The 18637-nt window shown below is 39.6% G+C and overlaps 1 protein-coding gene across 4 annotated transcripts in view; it reads right to left on the minus strand.

Moving 5' to 3' along the window:
• Positions 1 to 1144: 1144 nt before the first annotated feature.
• ttc31 (tetratricopeptide repeat domain 31) overlaps positions 1145 to 18637 on the minus strand; it is a 75863-nt gene continuing 58370 nt past the window's right edge. For 3 of the 4 annotated variants that reach the window (XM_031905519.1, XM_004915867.4, XM_002936441.5), the window contains 7 exons: positions 16271 to 16375; positions 13620 to 13710; positions 13306 to 13381; positions 12064 to 12141; positions 9407 to 9509; positions 8104 to 8198; positions 1145 to 7119 (listed from right to left, as the gene is read on the minus strand). In XM_031905519.1, the coding sequence (XP_031761379.1) occupies positions 6984 to 7119; positions 8104 to 8198; positions 9407 to 9509; positions 12064 to 12141; positions 13306 to 13381; positions 13620 to 13710; positions 16271 to 16375 (684 nt within the window). In that variant the 3' untranslated portion in view covers positions 1145 to 6983. The remainder of the gene's footprint in view (positions 7120 to 8103; positions 8199 to 9406; positions 9510 to 12063; positions 12142 to 13305; positions 13382 to 13619; positions 13711 to 16270; positions 16376 to 18637) is intronic. The other variant, XM_004915868.4, reaches the window with a different exon arrangement.

Genomic DNA, 18637 nt, shown 5'->3' on the forward strand with positions numbered 1-18637 from the left:
GGGAACTAGGTAAATGCAAAAAGAAGTCTGAGAGGGGGACAGAAGTATTTATTAAGACAAGTATTGGAATGGAGTACAGGCCAAGCTTACTGAGATGGAGTGTATAGCACTGTATATGTATATATAGCACTGGAGGTATAGTATGTGGGCAGCAGAAGCTACAGTATGCTGGGTAATTACCTGTAATTGGCCAAAGAAAGGCAGAATGTGGAAAACAATGGTCCGCCCAACTGAAGATGGAGGCAGCAAGAAGAAAACAAGGTACATATGCACATGCAGAGGATCCAGTGGGAATGGGATTGTGGGCCCTGGGTATCGGCACATCCAGCATTGCCCCAGCAGGAGCTACTCTCTTCATGCTCCACATTAGCAATTTACTTTTATGGCATCCACAGGTTTTAGCTGGTTGAGCTTAAAAAAAAAAAATTTTTTTGCAATTTTGTTTTGATAAAATCTCAAAAAGTTGTGCTGAAAAAGATCAATGGCATTTTTCACGTTTTGAGTATCCACCGTATGTAATAAAAGACAATACATTTGCCCAGGTGCAGTAACCCATAGCAACAAATAAGATGTTTGCTTTTAAACAGGTGACCTGTAAATTCTACCTGCTGATTGATTGAGATCGGTTACTACACCTGGGCAAACTTAGTGTCTTTTATTACATCACCCTCCGTAAATACTGATACATTTACTAGGTGAAATTTTCCTGAATTGCAGAAAAAAAATCTCAATCTTGAATTTTAATACTTTTTCTATTTGGTCACTAGATATGTCCTGACTAAAAGCACAGATCTTGGTTCTCGGTGTTGACTTACGGTTATCTATTGTTATAAAACTGATGACTGATGTCATAGATGGTAGGTGTGGGATTGTATACTCCCCTTAAGCACAATTTGTGTATTGAGCAAATGCCCTGGGAAATGATATTCAAATGTTGACTGTGCAAAGATACCAATCCAGAACTGAAGGATCTTGACCATGAAAGCCCCACCCTGGCTCTGCCCTATTCCAACCCGGCTGCACTGAGTTATGGGTTACTGAGATTTTCAGGGAGGGGCCTCCAGTAGATTGGATAGTAATGACGAATGGCTGCCACGTGGCAGAAGAAGTACATTACATTTAACAAGAGTATAGGGGACACACGCAGGCTTTAAAGGGTTCTTTATCAATGTTCTTTTTAAGAAGAAAATACAGTTCTTACAACAGTCGGACATAAATAACATTAGGGATTATTACACATTTTTCAAAAACACAATAAAAACATTACACCAGCAATAAAATACACAACTTTGTAAAATTATTCCAAATTCATCACACACACATATATACGACTACAGCTTATGGAAAGTCAAACAGGACTGGTTTTAGGTATTTGGCTGGGCCCCCTCTATCCAAAGTCTAAGAGGGTCCCCTTTCCCAGTAAATGTCTGTAATAAAATAACTCACATATAATCACAATGATCAATTGATATTGTTGGAGGGGCTGTACAACTGAGATGTACAAAATGGTCAAATATGACACTTTCAGGACCAAGTGGCACCTGTGGCATATGTGCAATATTTTGCCCACTCCAAGTCCATTGTGTGCTGGATATGTAATACCGACTGTACATTCTGCAGAGAAATCTCTGCCACTTCTGATACGAAAGAAATGTCTCTGCACAATGACGTACAATGGCAAAGCCCCCCCTTTGTATTTATATAAATTACGCCCAACCTGTGGCCTTCCAGTTGTTTTCAACAGCAACTCCCAATAACCCACTGTGCTGGCAGTTGTATGTCAACAATTGAAGGGACACAGGGTGGATACCTCTGATTTACAGTTTTTCCCCCAGGGTAAAAAGAAGTGGACAATTCTTTCATAGGGCACAATAACATTCATTCTGTTGTGTAAGTCATACAATAATCTAGACAGCATAACATTTTTACTCACAATAATGGTGCCAATAAGAATAAGAAATGCAAAATGTGTTTAATGGCGCCATCTTGTGGGAAAGCAGAATATCATTTCTTCGAGCCAGTGATATTTTTGACAGAGACTAATGGAGACGTGAGTTTGGCACAGAGACAAGCACAGAATCTACTTCACAAGTCAGGAGAATATTAAAAACAAAAGAAAAAACACTATATTTTAGGGGAAAAAAAGGTTATTTTGTTTTTTTTTTTTATAAAAAGTGTCTGTGGGAGTGAATACAAAATGTCATCTGCTGCAGGATGTCCTTCCAAGAACAGGGACTAATATTACAAATTTAGTAAATGATGTAACTTATTCTGGGAATCAGAATATAATGTGACCAGACAGGTATTTAACCCCTGTACTTAGCGCTCCTATGGGAGGGTTTCTTTCTCCCAAACACATTATAATATAGAAGCTTTCAGCCACTGCAACACCAGCATGAGTCAGGCTGCAGCCAGTGTATCCCCACTTTTAGATTGTAAGCTCTAATAAGCACAAATCTATTTATCTCACACATATTTATGTTGTGCAGTGCTGCAGAATAAGTTGGCAATTACAATAATGCAAGGCTGTAATTCCCAACAACCCCATGGCTGGCATGCAGCACCCATGCTCATAAATAACCAAAAAAGCGGGTTCAGCGACCCTTGGGGCGTTGAAAAATGTAGGGGTCTTAATAGGGGTCATGGCTGATTCACAATTTCCATAAATATAAATAAAAAGATCATGTTCCAAAAGGTTTTGGCGATGACCCTAAAGTTCTTGATGTGGGGGCCCAGTAACCCTGAAAAACCCTAATTGCAGGGCATATGCTATGTGATAGGAGTTTCAGAAGTGAAATCATTTTTGGCAAGTAAGGGATCGCCTAGGCAGTGTTCTCATTCATACAGCGCCACCTATGTACCTAACTTGGTACACGTTTATAAGATTAACAGTGTATAAAGATTCAGCAATACATAGAGCACTGCAAACAGTAGTAGCAACAACAGGTACAATCTGGTAAAAAACTGATAAAATCCTAGATATAAATTTGCCTAAACATTAATCTCATTGCATCAAGCTGCTGTGTGCCTTCCCAAATAAATCGGCAACATGAACCAAAAGTTACAGCCCCTCTGTACATTGACCTAACTGGGCTGGACGTTTCTGTGTGTACAACCCTGTATATTGCAGCTACCATCTCTGGCACATAGGCACATCCAGAGCACAGGGAAGGCCACTACACAAAGGCCTATACGAAAAGTGGAAGAAAGTGGCGACAAACATTTTTACTGGATAAGGCATTTGCACTAAAACTAAGATAAATACATTTAAATATGGATAAATATTAATTAAAATCAAAAGAAAGTTTCCACCAATATATTGTGCATATATAAAAGAGAGGGTTAGTTATCAGAGAAATAACTTCAATAATTTAAAGCTTGGATTTGAGACACATATTGAACGTTAGGATGGCGGGTCCCTATCTGATACATAGAGCCTGTTCCATCCTGATGTCAAATAAGTGTTTGGTATTAGGAGGAGCACAAAAGTCACCTTGAAAGAGGATTTTATAGCTGAACTGGAGGTAAATACGGGGCAGAACAGTAGATCGGTAAGGTGCTCTATTGAACACAGATTACAGGTTGAATGTCCCAGGTAGGGAAACCAGGGAGCACCATGATAAAGTTAATAAGGCCAGTGTTCTGTAGTGACTTCACTTTACAAAAGGGCTGATGTAAAGCATCATATAGTAGTATAACCCTTAGATATTGGGCACAAATAGTGTCTAGTGATGACACTGATAATGCAGAAGAGAATAGGGTTGCAAGCTTGGGATGGAAAGACTTTAATATCTGTCTTTGACACGATGGGCTGCCCAGATGGACTGTAGGCAGACAGGATACTGATTGGGTGGAATTTGTAACATTATTTTTCCATGTGTGTTGGCCATTGACTGTTTGCAAACATTCCACTTGTGGGTTTTTCATTATCCTTTTAATGATACTGGTTTTTATGGCTTTAATAAAACTTACTTTTTTGGCACCTTATGCATGTTGTAGTTTCATTTTGAGTGTCCCACTTTGGTCACCCTTCTATTTTTATGGGTAATCAATATTTTAGTCATTTCTGGTCCCCTGGGTAGGCTTTTTACTATTGTCAGTAATATACTGAGCTTTAAACAACAGTTATTCAAGAAAGGATTTCATGGAGATATTTGCTAATCTAGACAGGACTGAAAGTTTAAGGCTCAGAAGAACATTTGTATAATCTGCTTAGAGTCCATAGGTGAATCCAAAGGATAAGAGGGATTGCTCAATGCAAAATATATTGAGAAATAGATCGGGAATATTGCTGATCTTGGCTAGGGAATAGAACATCAGTATCAGAGAAAGCATGATGAATATGATGGTAAGGAAGAACTTGGGCTGTTAAGAGATCAAAGGGCATATTTATATTCTAGATTTATATTCTAATACACCACCTTTTTAGGAGGAGTGTGGGGCATCTTGTGTGCACAAAGCTATTTCTTCTCTCCATGGTTCCATTAATATATCTGAATGGGAGCGGTCATATTACTCAGTACATGCAATCTCCATAGACACCAGCAGCATAAGCACCATCTCTGTGATAGCTCAAGGTACTGCTGCTCTTTCATTAGCAGAGAAATCCTTATCTAAAGGCAACACCACTATTCCCAGTGATATTGAACTTATAAATGGAAATATGTTGAGGAAGAATATTGCGTACACAGCTTTACCCCATTACTTTACCGCCTATGTAAGAGATAATACATGGAAGATAAACTCTATTCACTTAAGACAAATACGGCTGAGACCACAGAGGATGCTGCTTGAGATTGCAAAAACCTGTTATTTATGCTCAGAATAGCAAGGTTTACATGATTTGCCTATTTTGCTTCTGAAGCATAAGGTGGCTCTTTCATGGTAAAGCTGCTAATGACACACTCTTATCACAAAACTCTTCACAAATAATCATCAGGATAGACAGAAGCAGGCCTGAGAGGTTTGCACAGTACATAAACCATATTATTACTGAAACTGGACATTTAAATACACACACTGACTGGAGACAGGAGCAGTGCAACAAGCAAGTAATGCAACAACTCTGAAGGAAAACTTCTAGGCATGTGCAAAAGATTTGCTGTGAAAGCAAATAAACAAAGCTTACAGCTATGTGTGTCTCAAACAGATTTTTGGGGGTATTACTGATCTGCATTCCAGTACCCCTAGTTCCTGTATCATTAACACCTAGAAGGTTAGTTCAGGGGTAAAGTGATTCAAGGGATAATGTACCCTAGTGTGTATCAGCTTTACATGATATTTCTTAAATTAACACTGGGATCATAAAGAGCATGCAGTTTGTAAAGTGCAAAAAGAATCACTGCAATTCACCAAATTTGTACCAATCTTTACATCTTTCCCAGAATTCCAGCTGGTTACACACACTGTTTTGTATGATTTCAGTATGGGTATGCCCCCAGGCGATCTTGGCAAATATCTTTGTACCACGGATATTGGCTGATTATTGATTGGGCAAGTTTAAAAAATGTCCATGCATGGCGCATTAATAAATGGGGCAACGAAACAACAGAACGGTGTCTATTACTGTGCATGGCGCCTCGAATAGTATCTGACTGTTCAGCCACCACCAATCAATCAACTACATTAGAAAATAAGTCTGTTTATGGCCACTTGCAAATGCAAACTACTTTAAATGTAGGCACTACAACAGACCAAAGGCTGTAAATGATAAATGATTCCCATAGGGGTGTGAGGGCATAGTTTAGTTTGTACACTGAACATTCGTTCTTTGAATTACTCAACGAGTGGGAGCTTTCGGTGAGCATTTACATCAAAATCAGAAATAAATGGCCACTGAAGTGTATAATAAGTCTATGATATGTCAAAGAATTTCAAGGCTATCTTTTGTGTTGATATTGAGAGACAATATGTTACATGCATACAATAAGCTATGCTCTTATATTGTCCATCTGATATACAATAAATGAACAATGAACCCAGTTTGTACAGAGGGTAACACTTACCTCTCAGCTTTGATACTTAAGTGCCAATTGCTTAATACAGACAGGAGTGCACAGATAGGCACCATACTTCTGAGACCGAATATCCATCCAGTCTCATACCCTGGGCTTCATTATCTTATGCAAAAAAGGACAATACTAATAAACACTCCAAAAGTAAACACTTTTTCCCAATAATACAGTGTAAATATTGCAAGTATTGCCAGTAGAAACATTGATATAAAATAAGGCACAACATGACTTCTTTGGCTGTAGTTTTTCAGTACATGATAAGTATTAGATTTTGGTCCTTATAAATCCCAATTTACACACAATGTAAAGCGGTTGCTCCAAGTATACAAGACTGGACACTTATGTTCAGATAGGGTGATCCAGTTCTTCGTTGGTTGGGGTACATATTCAACAGAGCCAAGTCTACCTTTCCAACATGCAGCTAGGATTGCAGAAACACTCATTTCATATCTTGTCCTCTGCATCTTGGTTTTGTGCTGGGATTCCAAGCAGGGCCAATCGGACATTTGTCCGATTGCAAATATCAACTCAATGAGAATGGTGCCAATGATTCAGTTTGGTCTAAAAGTGCTTCTTTTTTCACTTCTGGATGTGATCTTAGATGGACAGAACATAGCAACCTGCAATTCTGCAATAAAGTGCAATCTCCCACGTCTTGCATCTCAACGCTATAAGGTGAGATGATGCAGTTAAACATAGCTCTTATTTTGCAACTGAAGAACATAGAGATGGATAAGCCAATGCTTGGTTGAGCCTTGTACACATTAAAGAAGTTTGACATTCCATAGAGCAATCTTAAGTGCACAAATGAGAGGCGTCCTCTAAGGTAAGGGGTATGCTCTCACGGTTTCAGTATCTACTACAAGTGCACTTGGAACCTTGTTGCATTGTGTTTTAGTTTGGTTCTTCTTAATGTCTCACTGCAAACATGAATGGATCCAGGATGGATGTAGCAATGTGGAAAATGGGCTAGCACTTCCATGGCTTCTTGTCCACCCCTTTGTTCTCAGGAATGTGTTTGTATCGGCATTTATCTCCAAAGCTGCAGCCACTGGATCTCCAGTAATAGCATTCACTTACTTTACTTGTCCCTTTCCTCTTGGAACTGTAGGACAGGAAAGATGCAGCATTATACTAAATAGGGAGAGGGCTGGTTTAAGTTACCTAGCACCATTACACTTATTGCTCCTGTATAGCAAACAACTAACATCACTTACATTAAATCCAAAAGAAATTCCTAAAATATAGATGAAGACGTGGAATATATAACTAACTGGTGTTGTTTGTTGTAAATCTCGTTGTTACTATGTGACAATGACAATAAAGATATATTCTATTCTATTCTATTCTAAATTGCACCATCACTCATAGATTTTTATGTTCATTTTCTTACCTGTAGTAAATTACTTGCCGCACTCAATTTTCAAACCAGCCAGATATTGGTTGAGCAGGCCAATACATTGCCAACTCAGTCTGGAGGGACAGAGTTGGCAGCTTTTATTGGTGAATGGTGTCCATTAAACAGCCAATGATCTGCTGGTTTGACATCACAGTGTAATTAGGAGTTATTCATGGACCCAGTGCAGTGTGAAAAGTGCAATTTTCAGTGGAAATCTCCATGTTTTTTTAAGCTCAATGAGGTGTTTTTTCCCCCACAATTTCAGCCACACTCATCCGCTGCAATAGTGCAGCTGTGTCTTTGTTTTTCGGCGACATAGCTGCAGGTTATGGCTAACATTTTCAAAATCATGATTGTGTCACTTGCTAACATGAAAATGGCATTAGTGTGTTCCCCGGTGTCAATGAGCGCACTTGAACACAATTCAGAAGTAATAGGAAAGACAAAAACGGTGCTCAATGCAACAATATGATGCAAGAATCCTTAATTAATAATCAGAAGGCACAATATTTTGCAGCTGCATTTGTAAATGAGCCCGATTCTATGATAAATGACTGGCAACAGAATGGAGCACCATGGGTTAAACTAGTGTTACACTGTTCTTTAACAGAATGGGCACATTACCCGCTGTAACACTTCTCAAGGCTGCTGTGGGCTTAACAGGATATTCAGCAGCAGTGGCACACTCACCTTATCAAGCCTGATTCTGAAGTGCTCACAGCAGGGGGTCGGTAAGGCTTGTCTGGGTATCGAATCAATAATTTTGTGTTCTCTATCTCCTTGCCCTGTTGGATTAGGGAAAGATTTACAATCAGAGATGCTGAGCCGTTGTTACAAATAGATCTAATAATGCACCACTGAGAGATCACATCCATTATAACCTAGCAAAGAGCTTCTATACTGACATACAGATGCTGGACTTGGCACTCTGTAAAATAGAAGATACAGGTATGAAAACGGAAAGGAGATGTATTTTTATGACTGTAGTAATTGAAAGTTAGTAGTGGCTTATTTTTAGTTTATTTTGCATGACTGCTTTTCTTCCCAGAACAGTCCTTCTCTGAGTATCTGACATCTATGCAGGTTGGTGGAAGCTGTCATAATGCTGGAACCACCATAATTCCTAGTGGTATTAGAAGGTTAACGTTATCTGCTACTAGCTATTAATTAGCATTACTCCAATGCCCAATCTCCAACTCTAGACATAGCGCCACTGGGGACTTTCCAGACTTACTTCTTTATGGAGGTGCAAGGGTTCAGCAATCCTCTATTGAAAATCATTCTGACTGCAGTAATCAACATTCCTTTTATTTCCATGTATTGCTTCTGTGGATAGTACCAACTCCTCCCCAAATAGGTTTGTTTTAGAGCATTTTAAGGCAATTAAAGAACAGATTATCTTTATCTTTGTGCTTAAATAAAAGGAGCAAAATGTGCAGAAGCAAGGAATTGAAAATTCAGGGTTGTGAATCTAGTTTGCAGATTGCTATTAAAGTTGTTTCTTCAAACATGTGGAGTGATGGTTCTGCACCAGATTTATCCACCCCCAGACATCTCTCCCATTGCGACCACATCTGGAAAGCCAAATACCACTTTTCCACATAGACAATGTATTACAATGTATTACATAGATCCAAGTGCTCCGTGCATGAAGAAGCTCTCACAAACGCTACTCATCAGACAAAACATTTGGGTGGCTCCGCATTTAAAAGACAAATTATACATCATTCACATCTAAGGTCCATATTATATACACACACTGTGGTCAATATTATCAGAAGTTGGTTAACCTGTCTGTAGATTATTGGAGTGTGGGAGAAAACCATAGTACCTAGAGCAAACCCACACAAGCAGGGAGAGAACATACATATACTTAATGTTAGTGTCCCTTTATTAGAGATTAGATTTCAACTCCCACTATCCCACTGGTATCCTAATAATTATTGAGAGGGCTCTTCTGCCTGTTCCTACACCAACAGTTGGTAGCACCTACCTGCAGAGCATCCAGGGCTTTGGCAGCAGCAGCAACACACTTAAAGTTCACAAATGCACAAAACCGTTCACCAAGAAGTCGAATACTGTGAATTTCTCCATAACTAAACAGAGAAAGAGGGTAGAAAGCATAGAAAAGGTCAGGGTCTGATCATTATATTGCCAGCTCCATAGAAGCATTTTTTTGTAACCAGCATCTGTTTCGTTGTTTTTTTAAACAATTCATTACCTGAGCAGTATTCCGCTGCTCACTCTTGCAGAGAAGGACTTCTAAGTAACTAGTGCTAATTTCATGGCTAATTATGTGAGGGGAGCAGATTTAATAACGATATAGCTATTCCACTAAAGATGTCAGGTATTCTTCTAGAGCCTCTGTGCACCATTCACACCGCACAAGCATTAATCATGCCTAGTGACATGCCAGCTGATCAGTGGCCATACCTGTGGGTACATGTGCCAATACATATACCCCTATAAACCATATCTAAGTCACATGCTATGTCATAGTGAGGCTCTTGCTATTCACCAATCAAAGCATCTAAACATTAATAATCCTTGAGAAATGTCCCAAAGTGTGGCTAAAACACTGACATGGATCACAGAAAAAGTGCTGAACCTTCAGTTATATTTTAAACCCATACTGTGAGGCATCTTGATAAACGTCAAAGTAAGTGACTGAAATGCTGATTTCACCAAAATAAAGGGATTTTTTAAGCAAGACATGTGAATGCTGAGTTTAACTGGAATAAAGAAATAAAATGGCACTTATTCCGACAAGTGAGCACATACCTTATATTTGTATAACTTAAGCCCTAGTGAACATTCAGATATATGCATGTACATCATGTTTATTTTGTATAATATTTAAAATCTAAATATACATAAAAATCCTGTGTGTGAGCTAGTACTGCATTGATGCTGAGTGGCTGCACTCAGACAGAGACAGAGAAATATGTTGCCTTTTAAATGAGAAACCTCTGAAATGTAACTAGAGAAAGCATTATCCTCCGTGCTGGAGAATGTGCTCCCATACAGAATAAAGCTAATCTATCCCCTGACTGCAGTATGGAATTCTCTCACTTTATTGCAACTCCAATACATATTGCTCCATTTATAGCCCAGAAGAATTGGTCTGTGCATTTCTTACTTTTTTTAAACTATAATTTATATATCAGATACAGTGTGATGCTCACAGCAGACTGGCGGGATGGTGCTTCAGATAATAATAATAACCCAGTGAGAGGCAAACAGCACTGATAGAGGGAATGATATTCGGCAATATGTCTGCCTGGCAGCTGAGGTCACTGGAACTGTCGGAAGAAGGGCAAAACTTTAAAGGGGACATGGGATATTTTTTAAAGTTACTCTCATGTGACAATGATAAATAATATGTTGGTACCTGATTTTAACCTTAAAATGATGCCTTTACTGGAGCTTCTCATAGATCCCCCTCCTTTTGTGAAGTGGTTATGTCTCTGCCATAACATGGGGGGAATATAAACTGTGAATAAACTGTGTCTCTGTATGAGCTTGTCTTTCCAATGACTATTTATTGCAGATTCCTTCTTGCCTTCTTATGGCTACTGCCTTATTTCCTCCTGGTCACACCCAAACAATTTAGACCGCACACCCAAGCCTTTCCAATGTGAGAATAGTATTACATTTTTGTAATTTCTTGCTCTGAACAGGTCAAAATTTGAAAATGAAATGAAAGTCATCAAACAAACCAGCAATCAACTAAAAAGTGCTCTGTATAAATAAATCCCTACCTTGCCCCAGCTACAGCTTAGCTCATTATATTGGAGCTTCTCAGCAGGTTGCTGGTTTGTTTAAATTTGCTCTTTGGGATCAGGAAGGAGATTGTGGCTTAAGTTTCATTTTGAAATGTTGCCCTTTTTAGAGCAAGAAATACCAAAAACCATAGAGCTTTCCTAATTAAAACAATAGACAAAACCTACATTCAGCACAAGCCTTATTCACACAACCAATGCTGAACAAGGGGGAGTTACTGTCACTTTAAGATAGCTGGGCTCAGAATAGCTATTGGAAATCCACTTTTCAGTGGTGCCCAGAACAAAAGTAAAATTTAAGGCCCCCCAACTGGTTGCATGGGCCCCTATAACACTTGATGGCTGCCCTTGGTGGGTTGATAAAGAGAATAAAAAGTCAAACAATGGTACAATGGTTCTTTGTTAGCAGGAAGTGCTGGAGGAAGTTTAACCTTATGAATTTAATGACCAGTAACATAAATTATATATAAATATATTACCCAGCTTACATACAAAGCCAAAACCCAGTAAGGTTTCCCGTTGATAAATAATGTCTCAGAATGCATTAACACCATAAATACAGATGGAGCTATCGGTACTTAAAATAAATATACAACTCATGCATAGGAAATGAATGGAGCTTGCAGCAGAAAAGCACAATCTTCTCTCTATGAACTTTATAATGCCAGTTCATCTGCATGTATATATACTGACAAAGGAACTTATATACCTACAAATGAATCTGAAAAGAGACCAAAAACAGCTCTAGCTCCTTTTACACATGGGTACATGCCCCCTCTTTCACCTGTAATATATACCAGCAAATGATATATTTCTGCAACTTTTTTACTAAATATATAATGCATGCAAATCCTCTTTTGAGATTTACCTTTTAAAGAGGTCTCTCAGCTGCTTCTCTGTTATCTGATCAGTGATGTTTCCCACCCACAAGGAAGCGCTCTGCGTTCTGCACAAGGAAATAAAATCCGAATTAACATCATGCTGATCATCCTTCTGTTTGTGGCACCCCATGCCCGAAGTGGGAAATTGGTTCTGTACTAAGTCCAAAGCCCCTGTGCAAGTTTGTAGTGACTTGCCTTGTACTTGGTGTATTGAGTATTAAGTCCATCTGCGTTTTCTTTTGCTTGTTTGTTTGTTCTAAAGAAAGTCAATATTCAGTGTACTATACATCTCAAATTCACAGGGGAGTAAAGAGGAGCTGAGCACAGCGATTACATCTCAAGTTCCCCAAACTTTAAAGTACTTGATAGTTTATCAACAAGGTTTATCTTTTATTTTTTTTACATAGCCAAAGTTTATAGCCATTATTATTGTCTTATATTCTACAGAAATAAAAGAAACAAGCCACTAAATTACCACAAATACATGATCAGGGCTTATTGCTATTTACTGGGGCTGAAACTGTCCACACATGGTCTAGGGATAGGAAAGGACACTCGGTCTGCCCAGTTTTCCATTTTGCCAAGGACATTGGGTCATATATACTGTACATACAATCATTTCATATAAAGCTCATTCAGAAATTGATCACACTGTATTCAAAGCCTATATGCATGTGTTGCCAACACACAGTAAACTATTAATATTTAAAGGGGAAGTAAACAAGTTTAACGCTATTTTATTCTGTGTTTTCCAGAGAAGTTAGTCTGTTCAGTTTCAGTAGATAAGCAGGTGTCAGAATATCCACATAGGAAAGTCTTAATGTTGGTGGTTTGATCTCAGAATTAATAAAACTCTTAGGCATATGGCATTTTAGGCCCTTATATCTGCCTATGAAAGATAACTCCACAAACGTCCCTTTGCCCTCAAGGGCATGTGACCTAGGGTAATTCTTGAGCATTTTGATCCAGGCGCGTAACTACTAGGAGCGCAGGGGGTGTGATTGCACCTGGACCCCTGACCCCTAGTGGCGCACCAGAGGCCATATTGCATAAGAGAGAAAATTTGCATCTAGGGAGGGAAAATGTTAAAAACTGTAGTCCAGCAATAGCTGAAGAACCATTTGTTGGGTATTCCTGTTGCCACAACTGTGTCCCTAGGATGCATTTTAAATGCTTTTAGCATGTACAGCCAATGGCTTTAATTAGTAATACATGCACATTATACTTACTCAGATAGATCACTTAAGCAGAAAGCCTCTTCTTCCACTGAGTCCTCTAAGGCCACATTCAGATTGCTGTCTAAGGCTATCCCATAAGACAAACCAAACAAAACATTGTTAATACAACTATACCCATCAAATCACTGCTACAACATGATAAAACAACCAACTGTGTCTATACCACCACTCAGGCACCTTCCATGTTACTTGTGATGATGCCTCTAAAAAGAAGGGCCTGCTAAAATGAATTTGGTTTATAAGTGTTTTGCTCTGTATTATTTTCCCACATCCTATTGTGTCAGTTGCTGTAACCATAAGCTTACCGTGAGCAGAGATGGGAGCTTCCAAAACTGCAGCCACAGATTTAAATTCTTTGAGTAAGTTAATACTTTGTTCCTTGGTAAAACCTTGTTCCTGACAAAGAAAACACAACACAAATCGGGGCTAAGATATTTAGCAAATGATAAAACCAAATTGCATGTAATTAAGTAATTGTTGATGATTCCTTACTCTATTTGAGCCTCGGCTGATTTGTTAGTCCATAGCCACCCACTGATTGCAGCTTCCAGGCCACATTTAGGGCTCTGGCACACGGGGAGATTAGTCGCCCGCGACAAATCTCCCTGGTCGCGGGCGACTAATCTCCCCGAATTGCCATCCCGGGATGGCACATGCTGCACAGGCGATTTCGGCAAATCGGCGAAGTTGCCTCGCGAGGCATTTTCGGAGATTTGCCGAAATCGCGCCGCCGTGTGTGCCATCCCACCAGCGACTTACATTTTCACCGGTGGGATGGCAACTCGGGGAGATTAGTCGCCCGCGAACAGGGAGATTTGTCGCGGGCGACTAATCTCCCTGTGTGCCAGAGCCCTTAATAGTACATTGTACATTGGAACATGGCTGGCTGCCCACACTGCACAACAGCGATATACACAAGATATAGGACAACTGCCTGCATTTGTTACATTTCCTTAATATGAGGACATTAACCAATGCATCTGATTTTTTTAAGGAACAAAAAATTCTTTTTATATGTTTCTGCAGAGAAAATGATGTCCATTTCCAGGTTACATTAATGTTATGGGGCTCATTTGCTAAGGAAGATGTCAAATTTCAGTTAGCCACAGCAACTATAGTAGTTCTGTTTAGTCTACTACAAATTAAATTATAAAATGCCTTTTACCCAATTATTATAACAAGGTACCGGTCCCGGATGAGGAAAAACAGACAGCACGAGGCTATAAATGTGATTCAACTATATTCAACTCATTTTGCAAACAGAACCACATCAAAGCACATCAGGAGTTTGCAAAAAGCACGAGAATGACTTAAAAAAAAGGTCTTGTGGTCAGATGAGATCGAGATAGAGCTTTATGCCGAAGTTCAAAGCAATATATGTGGCACAAATTCAACACTGCACACATCTTAAAAACCACTATATCTACATTTGTGTATGTACGGTAGAGGTAGCATTATGCTGTGGGGCTTTTTATCAGCAGGGACGGCCATCTTGTTCACAAACAGAATGAAAGAAAGGATTGGCAAAATACAGGTACCTGTTCGAGTCTGCTCCCAAAACTTGGGAGAAATACTATCTTTCCATGTTCTAGAGTCTTGCATTATGTCAGGTTCCTGTGGGTTCCCTTGCAATACCTGCAAAGAGATTGGGTCTCTGACAGAAAGTCCCCTTTTTCTGACTGTGCAAGCAGTCTGTGGGTATCCTGCCTGTGTACCCGCTATGGTACGGGAGTGATATCTCCCACCTTCCTTTGAGGATGTGTTAAGTTTTTTCCTCTTACCCTTCTGATCTGGCTCTGGAGGGATATCATTTCCAGTTACACAGGTCCTGGGTTGGAAGGTAACTTACTTATTTACTTCCTGGTCGGGTAGTGGGTCTGAGTAGGGGGACATTTTGGGTGGCAGGTGCGGGTAAGGTTGCAGGTGAGGGCCGGGCACGGGTCTGCCTAATCAGACCCGTGCAGGACTATGTTCCCTATGTTAGGCCAAAGTAACATTGGCCTCAACAACAAAAAGTGAATGCATAAAAATGGCCCAGTTTAAGCCCTGATCCCAATCAGATAAAGTAGGGGTGCACAAGCATCCTCTGACTAATCTGAACAATTTATACCAACATCTTATTTAACTCTGTTAAAATAAAGAGTTGTTTACCTGAAATCATTTTGGTATGATGTAGAGCAGTGAACCCCAACCAGTGCCTAGAGAATTAGTTGGGGATCCCTAACCTTTTGCATGTCCAGTGACCTCAAAGCTGGTACTTATTTTGAATTCTTCTTTGAAGGCATTTGGGTTGCATAAAAAACAGATGTACTGACAAACAGAGCCTCCTGTAGGCTGCCAGTTCACAAAGGCCATATTTGGCACCCCAGGAATTTTGTTTATGCTTGTGCTGCTCCCAAACTATTTTTACACATGAATGTAGAACATGGGTAAAAATGATGGGGGCCTCTGTTGTACAGAGTGATATTCTGAGAAAATTTTCAGTTGGTCTTCTTTTTTTATTTGTGGTTTTTAAATTATTTAATTTGTTTAGCAGCTCTCCAGTTTAGAATTTCTCAGCTATCTGGTTGCTAGGGTCCAAAATACCTTAACAAACAATCAATCAATCAAAGGCAATGGTTTGAATGAGTAACTAGAACATGAATAGGAGTGGGTCTGAATAGAAAAATAGAAAACAATAAAATTGAAGCCTTACAAAGCAGAAGTTTTTTGCCTACCCAAATAGTTCCTTCCCTAGCTCCTAGATTAAGATGCATGTTGACCATTCTCTGCACTGTTTTGAGAGTCTCTGCTGTAAATCTACTTAGCGTAAATAGCCATAGCGGAAAGAAATGGAAAGTATTACATTTATTATATTTTTAAACTTCTTTTTAAAAATGCAACTGGGTGGTATGTGTGTGTCGAGGTAGGGGCTTAGTATTACAAACCAAAGCCTTTTTAAGTTTCAAATGGTTACCATGAGCCTCATTACTTGACAGGTCTGTATCTCTCGCGAAGCCTCCTCGCAATTTTGATCCAACTGGAGGACCATTTTAAAAGCCTCTTCTGCCTCCACAATCCTCTGCAACAGAAAAAAGAAGCATTCTTTATAGCAGTGATCCCCAACCTGTGGCTCGGGGGCAACATGCTGCTCTCCCAGTGGCTCCAGAGCAGGTGCTTATTTTTAAATTCCTGGCTTGGGGGCAAGTTTTGCTTGCATACAAACCAAGTATAATGCCAAACAGAGCCTTCTGTAGGCTGCCAGCCATATAGTGGCTATTAAGTCTTATTTGCACCCCCAGGAACCTTATTCATGCTTGTGTTGCTCACTAACACTTTTTCCATTTGAACATGGCTCACGGGTATAAAAGGTTGGGGATCCCTGCTTTATAGGATGAGTAAGCCTTTTATTTTAAAACTACTCTAAACCCCACAGAAAACATAAATTTCTCCCTGCATGCAGATTTAATTGGATCCTATATGACAAGTACCTGAACAGCAGTTCTTGTAGTTATTCCTTGTCAACCATGATGCCCCGCCCCCTTTTGCTTTCTGAGCACTCCTTCTCTCTCTGATTATGAAGACCTCAAAGAGGTGCCTACTGGGCATGCTCACTGTCTCTGCTCCAATTAATCAGTCATGCTCAGTAGGCACCTCTTTGAGGTCATAATAGTCAGAGGAGTGCTCAAAAATCAAAAAGGGGAGGAACTTCATACTGGACAAGGAAGTAACTAAAAGAATATGAATTAAAGGAGAAAAGGTATGTTATTCTGGGTGTTTTATAGAGTAATTTTAAAGATTTTTAAAAAGGTTTACTTATTCTTTATAGCAAGAGATACCCTGCAACCTGCACATTAAAGCACACAGAGACCACACATGGCGTAAAAGGGCATTATTGTATTTGTACAGGCTCTGACAGATGCCATGCTTGTTCCCGTACTGAACAACTTTTTTGGAACAAGGATTCAAACTTTCTAACACTTCCTCTGGCTGCCAAATATTTCCTCTCTGCTGCTCTCTCCTTCACTCCTCCCATGTGTGCCACCAGCAGTTTGGCAGCGATTAACTACAGAAAAGTTGTCAAAGAGAAGGTAGAATGCGTCTTTAAACATTTTTTCTCCTTTTCAAGCACTTTAGCAGGCGCTTATTGCCAAATAAAACATGCCATTTTTCACAGCTTGTTAAGATTATTTTAAGAGCAGAACCAGAACTAGCTTTTCAACTGTCGGTGTGCTGCAGACCCTTAACTGTAGAAAAACACTAATAGTCGCACTTTAGGAACAGTGGGAGCGCTGGCCCCACTGCTTTATTTTTATTTCATCTGTAGTTCTCCCATGTAATAAGCAAAATGTTGCTTGTCAGTAATTATATTTCAGAAAAAGGTCTTAAAAGTTTAAACTTTGTCACACAATAGGTTAGCATTTATTAGGCACTATAATTTGTCTAGGACATACAAATATTACAGAAGGTTCCACCCTCAAAAATATGCAAAGTCTGCTCTGCAAATTCTAGGCTCTCGCCAAGGGGAACATGCACTTGTTCACTTCTGTCTGTAGCCTGAATGCTGTAACCAATTATTGGGGATATTTAGCCCTCATTTACACTACAAGATTTGGTTGCAGCAAAATAAACCACTGCAGTCTGTTGGATCGCATAGAAGAGCTGCTACTGTAGTTATTCCCACTACTCCCTCTGCCACAGTCACTAAACTTGTGTATTACATGGGCGGTGGCTTTGAGTCGCATTTAGTAGCCATAGTTTTCTGTGCAAGAAGCACCAGATAGACTATACAGGTACTACAGGCCAACCTTTGTGCTGTATAGCCAAGCAAAGCAATGAGCCAACATTCCTATAGTTGGCCATGTCAGTAATATTGTGGAACTTGAACATGAACAGTGAATGTAGTGCTTAGGCTTCTTTTCGTATAGTTCTTCCTATTATGGATATTAAAAAACACTACAGGTATGGGACATGTTATCCAGAATGCTCGGGACCTGGGGTTTTCTGCATAAGGGATTTTTCCATAATTCGGATCTCCATAATTTAAGTATGCTAAAACATTTAAATACTGAATAAACCCAATAGGATTGTTTTGCCTGCAATAAGGATTAATTATATTTTTTTCTTGCCATCCCACTGGCAAAAATGTAAATCTCAAGGCAACTTTAGGAAACCATAGCGAAGCATATGTCATCCCAACAGCAGTTTACATTCTTGCCGATGGGATGACATTGCGGGGAGATTAGTCGCCCGCTGCAACGAAGATTTGTTGCGGAGTGACCAATCTCCCCGTCTGCCACTACCCTTAAGGTGCCCATACACCTTAAGATCCGCTCGTTTGGCG

The sequence above is a fragment of the Xenopus tropicalis genome, chromosome 7 (assembly GCF_000004195.4).
Source record: "Xenopus tropicalis strain Nigerian chromosome 7, UCB_Xtro_10.0, whole genome shotgun sequence".
NCBI lineage: Eukaryota > Metazoa > Chordata > Amphibia > Anura > Pipidae > Xenopus > Xenopus tropicalis.